This window comes from Eleutherodactylus coqui, chromosome 4 (assembly GCF_035609145.1).
Source record: "Eleutherodactylus coqui strain aEleCoq1 chromosome 4, aEleCoq1.hap1, whole genome shotgun sequence".
Classification (NCBI taxonomy): domain Eukaryota; kingdom Metazoa; phylum Chordata; class Amphibia; order Anura; family Eleutherodactylidae; genus Eleutherodactylus; species Eleutherodactylus coqui.
In genome coordinates this window covers 199539945-199550874 of record NC_089840.1, presented here as the reverse complement: position 1 = coordinate 199550874, position 10930 = coordinate 199539945, and the positions used below count along the sequence as shown (strand labels likewise).

Genomic DNA, 10930 nt, shown 5'->3' with positions numbered 1-10930 from the left:
TCTCCTCCAGTTCGGCGTTTGCAATGGGAGGGTGCGGGGCGGAGGTAAGCTCCACCCCCATCCTACCCACTCCCATTGTAAACCGCTCGGCGGGGAGGAGAGAGGTAGAGAGTCATTGAGGGAGCGGGAAGGGGGGTACTGCTTAGATGGAAGCCTATATACACTCGTGTAAATAAGCCCTTGGATAGATGACTGCTGCAAATCTTTCTCTACAGATCAGGAACTGTCAGACTAGTATTAGGCTCTGTGGTCAGAGCGAAAAATGCAAGATTGTAGGATTTTTTAAAAACATAAATTGTGATCAAAAACAAAAAGGAAAATCACCAACAATTCTTAAAAAATATGTTTAAGGGCTCCTGTACGTAGACGGCGGTAGCTGCAGTGACTCCTATGGGAGCCAATGACAGCTGCAGGTGAAGAGAGGTGGGAGGGAGTTTAGCAATGTGACTGCTAAACTCCGCCCCTCTTCTGTTCTCCTCTCTGCCCCTTGCCACTGTTTGCAATAGGATGGGCGGGACGAGGGTGGAGCTAAACCCTTTCACCCCAGTGCAAACAGTGGAGAGGGGAGGGAGCTCAGCACACCAGCTCCCGCCTCGTCCCACCTTCTCCCATTGCAGAGAGCCGGCGAGGGGGAGGAAAGGGGAAGACAGCCTGACAGCGTATACACCAACCCGTGCATCACACAGTGGCATATATTGGCCGGCCGATATAAGCTTATGTGATAAGACCTAAAAATGGAGATCTGCATTCTTGTCAGGAACAGCCCCTCATATGAGTATTCCTGACATTGCAACTTGCTATCAGCCAGAGTCCAGTGTGCAGATTGCAGCACGAATAAGAAAATCAGGATTACTTATTGGTTGTGCCTCGTATACCTATGATAACACTACCGAGGCACATTTCTAGGACGTGTTGCCAGGGATTCTATATTTATATGGAGTCTATAACTTCAAAGGGGTTATCTGACTTTCAAAACTGATGGTTCATCCATAGAATAATCCACAAATATTAGACCGCTGAGGGTCTGACTCTCAAACCTATGTGGATCATTTGCTTGAAGAGTCTCCTTCACTATTTACTAGCCACAGCTCCATACTTTTCGTAGTGCTTATGCCTGGTATTACAGTTCCATCCCATTCACTTGGGAAGGATGAAGCTGCTGTGAGTTGTAATACTAGACATGGCCACTACTGACAGTACGGTGCTGTGCCTGGTAAATAATGAAGGTGGTACAACTGATTGATGGAGTGCCAAGAGTCAGTCCCCCACCAATCTAAAATTGATGGCCTATCCTAAGGGTAGACAATCAAATTTTAAGTCCTGCAGAATGTCTTTAGCCTACACAAGGTAGATTTCTATTTACACAAATAAGATATTACTTAAAGGGCTCTTAGTCTGTGTTTGATTTTATACTCACTTCAAGATTTTTGCACTGAATGTCCCCATCTTATGCGGATTGCCAAATCGGTGAGCCCTGTGGTAACGTGAGAACCAGCCATTGATTTCACTGTGCAAAAAAGATAAAACATCACTGAAGAATACAAAAACGGATTATACAAAATACACTCTTTTGCCATTTTATTTGAGACCCCCATCTAGTATCATGTTGAGCCTACTTTGACCTTCAGAACCGTAGCAATTTGCCATGACGTAGATTCCACTAGGTGAGGAAATCATTCTGCAGTAATATCGGCCCCTGCGGACAGGAAGCTTCTTGTAGTTGCTGCAGATTAGATGGAGGTGCTGACATGTTCTGATCAGCTGTCAGGAAGGGGTTATCGATTCATGCTTCTTGCGCCAAATTCTGACCTCCCATCAGCACGGGGCAACAGAATTCTGGATTCATCCGACCAGGTGATGGTTTTCCGCTGCTCAGTGATACAAGTTTTGTGCTCTTTTGCCCCCCCGGCGTCTTCTCTCTTACACAGCAATGTCACTGGAACTCGTCCCCAGCTGTTTTAGCCCATTCGTACTAAAGAATAAGAAGCTGTGCATTTGGACACATTAGTTGTAGTACCCGCATTGCATGTGGCAGCAATTTGTGTGACTGTGCAGCGCCTGTCATTAGAATGATTTTTCACATCCTCCTCTGACCCCTTTCCTCATGGAGTTTTTCCATCCACAGGATCCTGTTTCGCTGGATGTGATTCCTTGATCACACCATTCTCTGTATACTCTCCACATTGCCATACAAGAAAACTCCAAGCGTCTGGGAGTGACATCATGGCCCCCGGCTAGTCCAGCACTGATGACCGGGCCTTGTTGGAAGTCGCTCCCATCGCTGGATTTTCCCATCTAATGTGGATTCACACTGAAACTGATCCACGGAAAACTTGTCATCTGATTTTATGCTGCACTCCGGGGTCACGGGGAGAATTTCCATATAGGAGAGCTCCAATCGTGAAAGGGCTGGCATCATTAATAAAGGGGCCATTCAGAGTAATATATATATATATATATATATATATATATATATATATATATATATATATATATATGACGATTTGATGAAAGTATATATAATCATGGAGCCCTGCAGCAAAACCTTGGTTGGGGTCAAGGTTACTAAGACCAGCGTGTTCATGAAATAAATCAGGATTATGTTCCTCACTCTCTCCAATTATTTTCCCATACATTGGGATCACTACCTGCTGTTCCCCCTTAACCGCTGGGCCCGTAGGAGCTGCTATACCTTTTTTCCATACACATAACACATTTCCAAGCTTCAGCATAATGTAGTCATAACATTTGTTGCATAGAGTATTAAAGGACACATGGTCTGGACAATGGGGTCAGTTCACTATGCCCATGGTTGGTACCCAAGAGGGTACATGACATGTCCCGTACTGGTACAGTGCATGATCATAACTTTAATGGTACTTTAATGTAGTTTACTTGAGTAAAAGGTAGGACTTGGCGATTAATTGAATTATTTAGATTACTTCGTCCCTTGGTAACCCTGTGATTCTGTTTTCATACTAAATTGTAAAAAAAAACACAATAAAAAGCAATCAAAAAGTCCCTACATGGTACCACTGAAATCTAGAACTCGTCTCGCAGTCTTAGTATTTAGCAAAAAAAAAGAAAATTGAGATTGAAATTGAAAATTGTCCATAAGTTAAAAAAATTGATTTTAATTTTTGGAAAAAATCAGCCCTAGTAGAAGGTTTTTAATTTTTAGCATTGAGAAACTCTGCCCTATACCATGGAGAATGTGGAGCTGGTGCCCAGCACCACTGTATGGACCCTGTGATGTACCCTGTCCCTGGGTACTATACTAGTCATATAGCTCACATCCACTGCTGTGCAGTCATAGTTTGGTCATTCCCTTCTTACCTTTCTCCCTCTGTGATTTCATGAACCTTCCCCTTCAGTTCGCTGTGGACTTTCTTCACCATGTTATAAATTTCAGATCCAGGAAATCCTCCGGTCCCGTCACTAAGAGGAAGAAATCACCAAAGAATTATATTTCTACTGTAAACTGCATTGTCGTTCATTAAAAGGGTTTCCAGGGTTTTTCTAGAAACAGCACCACTCTTGTTCATGGGCTATGTATGGTATTGCAGCCTCATTGAAAACCTGCTATTGCGTTTGAGCTCCATATACTGTGTCATGGGGCTGAAAGGTGATGGAACAGAGAGTCCTGGGAGCTGCGTTCCATACTCACTGGGTGCTCCATTGCAGAGCTGTATCTCCACAAAGATTACAGGTGCCAACAGCTTGACTCTTTCTGCACAAGCATCTTGCATAGAGATGAATGGGAGATGCGCACGCAGAAAGTGAATATGAGACACTGCTCCAAGGACTGCCCATTCCATCACCTTGGAGCCCCATAACATAGTTTATGGGGGTCAAACATAATGACAAGTTCCCTTTAATGGGATTATCCGTGATGTAAATATTGATGGCCTGTCCTTAGGATGAGTCATCAATACCAGATTGGTGGGGTCTTACTCCTGGGATCCCTATCAATCAGCTTTTTAACCCCAGACAAGTGCTGTGATGACACGTTTATTGGTTACGTGACCTATCTGCAGCTCAGTCCCAATCCACTGAATGGGATTAAGTTGCAAATACCTGACACCAATGCTATGTAACCTACAGCTCTGTGCCTGGTATACACTGATAGAAGTCTAAAAAAGGGAGGACTCTGGCACAACCTGGTGGCAGGTGTCAAATTAGATGAGAGGTGGAGCCAAAGATAACTAAAGATGCTTTATTATATAACCAGCAGATTACATGTTTCACGGTATAACCTCTTCTTCAGAAAGCTGAGTGAACACTAAAAACAGTAAAAACAAGGTGCAAGGAAAAAGCAAAGTATGGAAAGAGTAAAGAAAAGCATTAAAAATTAAAACTTAGCTCCACCCCGCCCCGCCTCCTCTCATTGCAAATAGTGCCGAGGGGGGTGGAGAAGGGGCAGGAGCTCAGAGCACTGCTCCTGGCTCTTCCAGCCTCCTTCCCGTGCAGAGAGGGACGCCATATATCGGCCAGCGTGAATACCTGGCTGATATACGGTCGTCTGAATAAGCCCTAAGGGTGAATGCACATGGGCGGACTTGAATTGCAGAACCCGGAGAGAACGACCGCCTCCGGATTCCGCAGCAAATACCGACCATATAGTGCAATGCAAAAGTGATTTTTCATGCACATGAGCGAAAACCAATTGCGATTTCCGCTCGTGAATGAATAAAAAACAAATCACAGCATGCTCTGTTTTCCTGCGGATTACCCACGGATGGCTTCCATTGAAGTCAATGGAAGCCGTCTGACCCGCGGCCCGTTGCAATTCACATTAGGGGCCGCGGATTCCGCGGGAAAAGCAAGAATTAAAAAAAAATCTGTACTGCGCATGTCCGACGGCGAGCCGTGCAGCCATCCGCAGTACAGAAAGAAGAAAACGAAAGCAGGTACGCACGGACGCTGCTGCTGCCAGGGCCGGATTCCACATGCAGAATCCGACCCGCCATTGTGCAGACGGCCTAAATGAAAGTAAATAAAGTGGACAGGAGAGAACTTGAAATTCTGGTCCAACCTTTTTAACCCACTCAGTAAAGGCTATGGGTTGTAGTTACCAAGTGTTTTTCTCCGGATTGATGCTGCTGAATCCTAGTATGTGACTGATGTCCTTCTTGGCATCTTCGTTGAGTTCTCCTGTGTGGGAGAAGACAGGTGACAATGCTGCAGATAAGGCGACACATCTCAGTGACTTAAGTGAACGCACTTACCGTACTTGAGAGTCTTTAGACACACCACCAGGGAGGGGATGCCTACAGGGAGCAGCTCACAGAGTAATGATCATACCTGCAGGGACAGACAATGGGCAATCAGTGACATGAGCACTATAGGTCATTAGGTAAAACACCTTCATCTCAGCCATAATGTCATCAATCTAATACAGCGAATCAAACCATTATACTCCTCAATGCAGGTAGTGAATGCACAGACCACTGAGCAGTAGAGTAATCCCAGGACAGCATTTACATTGACTGACGTACCCCAGAATGGCAGAGGAGGTACATGCCGTAGATGTGGATGCATTTACAGTATAGGGTCTCTTACAGCAACTGTAAGTAGCCCGAAGCTCTGCAGCCGTTCTGAAGCTTTAAGACAATGTGATGCCACTCTCGCTTATTATACAACTAGCTGATATACCCGGCTTCGCCTGAGTTAATTTGGTACTGGTGTTTATCTGGTGTTCACACGGAAAATCTTATGAAGTCGTGGTTACTTTAGAGATACCGAGGAAAAAAATATGTTCACCATTTTGCATGGTTCTTTGCGTTACCCAGGAAACACCACGTGGAGGTAACCATGCAACGTTTCCTTTATATAAAATGACATCGGGAAGTAAGAGAATTAGATTCCGTACATAAAATTTGGATGCTAATTCTTTTGCGCTTAGAATTGAGTAATCGAGTTGGGACCCATTAACTTTTCATATTTATGACACAATCAATGCTTGTGCCAAATTTCACGTTTCTATGACACCGGAAAGTGAGAAAATTAGATTCCGTACGTAAAATTTGGACGCTAATTCTTTTGCGCTTAGAATTGAATAATCGAGTTGGGACCCATTAGCTTTTCCTATTTATGACATAATCAATGCTCATGCCAAGTTTCAAGTTTCTATGACATCGGGAAGTGAGAGAATTAGATTCCGTACATAAAATTTGGGTGCTAATTATTTTGCGCATAGAATTGAATAATCGAGTGGGGACACATTAGCTTTTCCTATTTTGGACATAATCAATGCTTGTGCCAAATTTCATGTTTCTACGACATCGGGAAGTTGAAGAATTAGTGGCGAGTCAGTCAGTGAGTGAGTCAGTGAGGGCTTTCGTCTTTATATATATAGATATGCAGCTGAAGCTGACAACTGCATGATGTATAATAACTGCTGCCCCCTTCCCTGTGACTTTTGAAACTGCAGTTGTAAATTTACTCATAGGATGTGTTCCTTTTCCAGCTGAATTGCGCTGCATACTGCGCATCTCCTTGTGTATCGTGTACCCATTTGCACCCCCTCCCCCCACAGACTTCTATGGGGGCCTTTGGTGCGCACAAAAATAGAGCATGCTGCGATTTTCCACCGGATTGACATCATACTGTTCACGTAAATTTTGCACACGAGCAAATATGCCCGAGTGAGGGAGCACTTAACCCGACTCTAAAAAAAGGCCCCAGTGAAGAGGGGCCGAGCTGCAATACCAGATATTGATTCTAATGGACATCCCATGTTACTGATTTAACTACATGGATTTTTCCTCCTGCAGACTTGGAAAAAAAGGGACTTATCACTTCTTGATGTTAGTTTGGTGCCAAATTTTCTCATTAAACTCATTGGAAGCTCAAAATTCGCATCAAAATCTACATACAACATTGAAAACCGTGTTAAAAATCCCTATTTTAGGATGCATATTTAAAACGTGGATTCCATGTTGGACTTTTCTGGTTCAAATGGGCGAGTGCAATTCCGATCCATGGAAAAACTGACCAATTTTCCTTTTGATTTTCATGTGTTTTTGCTTTTTTCCACACAAGAGTGTCATCCAAGTGTCATCTGTGTTTTCTGTGCATTAAAAAATGGAAGGTGGCTCAACTGATCTAATTGAAAAGTTCTATTAAAATCAATGGGTGCATGAAAAAAACCCAAAACAGAACCCACTCATATGTCATTCTGTTTTTTTAATGCACTCGTTGATTTGAATGGACAATTCTTGCCCAAGAATCAGACCAAGATGCTGCATTTTTTTTACTCAGACTGTCTGATTATGAAATCAGTGCGTTCTATTTCCGTACAATTAAAAATCGGACCTTACTCGCACGGAAAAAAACTCTCGTGTTAAAAAGCCCTTAAATCACCACTGCCAACAATCTAATACATGTACAAGGTCTCCTGACTGACCCCCAATGGAGAAATCTTATGTATGGCCTGCTCATAGATCTGGCATCACTATACCTTGCTCCTACCACTACCTTTAAGGGAACCTGTCAGCAGAATATAGGTATATTACCTGGCCCAACAGTGTAAAACAGCATAGTAGCAGGATAACATTCATGTTTTAAGCAGAATAGAGCAAATCGGCAAAAAAGTCAAAATCCTACTTTTATTGCAGAGCGCCTGTTATGTCAAATGCCCTGCCTCGAGAGGCGGCGCCATTACAGCTCTAAGTAAAGATGTCACTTGTTAAATCCCTCCTCTTCAGCCTCTCGCTGCCACCCACTTTCCTTCTGACGTCAGTACAAACCAGGCTGAATCCCATGCAAGTGACGTGCGCCTCTCATGTCTCATCTTCCAGCACATACACCGTAAAGCGAGGCTTAGATGACTGGAATTCACTTGAGGATTCGGCATGGCAAGCGCTGACTATCCATGCATATTAATGCACAGTGTGCCTCAGGTAGTCAGACTAGCGGTGCGGCCATCTATGTTTCTTCAAGACTGGAGGGTCACTTTAAATCATGTCTATGGCCTTCTACTTGTCCCCTTTGTTGACACATCACATTCCATCCTGTCCTCACTAACACAACCACAGATCACTTCCTGATCTAAGATACTCTGTGCTGTTGTAGCTTCTTGTAACCTTTTGTATGTCCCCCTCCGTCACTGCTACTGTCTTACTAACATACCAAAGAAAGTGGACAGGTCATTGCCCCATATGCTCAGCATACTCATCTGCTGCTACTCTAATCACTGCCAGGATCTGATTGGCTACACTGTGTTATAGCCCCACCCCACCTACTGATTGGCTACCGTTTTTGCTAAAAGGAAACAGTAGACAGACGGCCACTCACCTTGTATGCTCTCTCTGCTCAGCTTTCTCAGCATATCATCCCACATCAGCAGTTTCTTCTCGGGGAACTCGGTCTGGAGGAAGCCAACCACATTCTCCAAGTGAGAGAGGAACATCTTGCCCAGGTCTCCTTTGTTATTGTTTAGCCAAGACGTGCAATCCTGACCCTCGTCCAGGTGGTAAACCTACAATTATGGAGGACATCGAGACCAGATAAAGCACAGCTCCACTTACCAATATCTCTTTATATCTTATACCTAAGAATCTGTTCACATTTCCATCATAGGAACAGAAAAACTTTAGTAACGGTGTGACAGATCCGTCATATGAGGGACATCAACGGAGCCAGACAGATCCGATTGACTAGAATGGGTTCCGTCAGGTTTTCATCACGGTGTTTGTCATTTTACCAGAAAAAATACCACTGTACTGGTATACTGTTCTATTTTTTTTTGACATTTATAATGGAAACCCTGGACAGAGGCTCCTAATGTAAGTCTGAGTAGAGTCTAACATTGATACATCGTATTAATACTTTTTTTTACATTATACTCCATGCATTTCCATTTCCCTCATCCATAAGGCTCTCCACAGACCTATATCTCCTCCTTCTTCTCTGTCTACCACCCTACCCATGCTCTCTGCTCTGCTAATGACCTTAGACTAAATTCCTCTCTAGTCTGGACCTCCCACTTCCGCTTCCAAGATTTTTCCTGAGCTGCACTAGACAATCAGGTTAATTCCCAACGCCCACAGCTTTAAAAACACATTATTTAGGGAGGCCTACCATACAACCTAACCTAAACTCTTTTCCATCTACATTGCTATACTCTCCTTTGGAAGGAAACCTGCGCTCCTTCTCCCTTCAACCCCCACACACCCCACTGCACCTCTTATCTGCGTATTCACTAACAGGGCTGGGGATCAACTCACACACCTTTAGGCTGGGTTCACACAGGTGACAAAGTCGCGCGATTTTGTAGCGTTGCTATGATGCTACAAATCACATATATGTGAAGCCCATGCTTTCCTATGGGTTAATTCACACGTGCGATGTTTTGTGGAATGCAACAACCCGACACAAAAACCTTGCGGGTTCCAGCGATATGCCCGCGACATGCGAGGTTTTGTACCCCATGTTTCCTTATGGAGCCTTTCTCTCTGTTGCATCGCAGGAAAACGGGATTTTCGACGGTGCGATGCAACTTTGACATTAGGAACTCCTACTGTCAAAGCCCTAATCTAAGCCCTGGCTGCAAAAAAAAACAAAAAACAAACATACATCACCTCTCTGGTACTGTCAGCCCAGCTGCATCTTCTCTCCGGGTCCTCGGCACTATTCTCCTTCATCTCTTCTGGCCAGGGATTGAAAAATCCCTGCCTCCTCGAAGTGCTGGCTGTGATTGGCTGACGCTTAGCCAAGCACAGCCAGCACTCGATGAAACAATCACAGCCATTCATCGAGCGCTGGCTGTGATTGGCTACACATCAGCCAATCACAGCCAGTGCTTCCAAGAGGCAGGGATTTTCAATCCCTGGCCAGAAGAGAAGAAGAAAACAAGTATCAGGGACCCAGAAGAAGCTGCAGCGGAGCCCTGGACAGCGCTTCCAGGTGAGGTATGCTTTTTTAAAATTTTAAATCGTCAGATCTGACTGAATCTGTAGCAAATCCCCAGCAGTGCTAAATAGACGTTACCATATAAAAGTAAAGTCCTCAGAGTAACGCTTGTAGGGAGAATGCAACCGTAATATGGTGTACCGCGGCTAGTTGTCCTGCAGATCCTGTAAAAGACATAAGAAGGGGCATGATGGCAGGGATCTATAATTATAATTAGCAGACCCCCATTACCATCAGCAATAAGACCCCCGGCTCGTACTCACAGTTTGCTGGGTAAGGGGTTCTGAATCTCCAATATTCCTGATTGCGAGCTGCTTGATGCTGAAAAACACTGGCCAAATCCAGAGAGAATGTCAGAGAGGGGTGATATCCAGGCATTATTACTACTGGGGCCACTATGGGGGCATTACTACTACTGGGGACACTATGGGGGCATTACTACTACTGGGGACACTACGGGGGTGCTTTTACTACTGGGGTCACTATGGGGGTATTATTACTACTAGGGTCACTATGGGGGCATTATTACTACTGGAGCCACTATGGGGGTATTACTACTACTGGGGACACTACGGGGGTGCTTTTACTACTGGGGACACTATGGGGGTATTATTACTATTGAGGCCACTATGCGGGTATTATTTCTACTGGGGACACTATGGAGTTTATTCTTGCTTCTGGGACCACTTGCCACAGTACTGACAACTGTTGCATCTTATTTGTAGTCACAGGAACCCGCCACTTCAGTCACAAGAGAACAAACTGTATGTCCTGAATAGTCTCCGTCCAACAGAAGGCAGCGGCCATATTTGCTGTTACCAAGCCGAGTTATCAATGGAAAAAAATTACAACAAAATGGATGAGCAATGTCCTTCTACCAGACCAGGCATTACCAGTGAGACTGGAACCTTCTGGAAGCTCTAAGGGGCCGTCGGAGCGGTCAGGCTGGCCCAGTCCAAAGTGAGGAGAACACAGGAGGGCAGGAGGCTCCCTGAGTGCAGTGGACTGTCCTTCC

General features: G+C 44.5%; 1 protein-coding gene across 1 annotated transcript; it reads right to left on the bottom strand.

Moving 5' to 3' along the window:
* Nucleotides 1–1413: 1413 nt before the first annotated feature.
* LOC136626570 (hexosaminidase D-like) lies at nt 1414–9647 on the bottom strand. The gene is made up of 7 exons (XM_066601621.1): nt 9585–9647; nt 8299–8482; nt 7463–7491; nt 5229–5283; nt 5076–5154; nt 3337–3438; nt 1414–1507 (listed from the first exon to the last, which is right to left on the bottom strand). The coding sequence occupies exons 1-7, from the start codon at nt 9645–9647 to the stop codon at nt 1414–1416; spliced, it is 606 nt and encodes a 201-aa protein (XP_066457718.1).
* Nucleotides 9648–10930: the final 1283 nt, after the last annotated feature.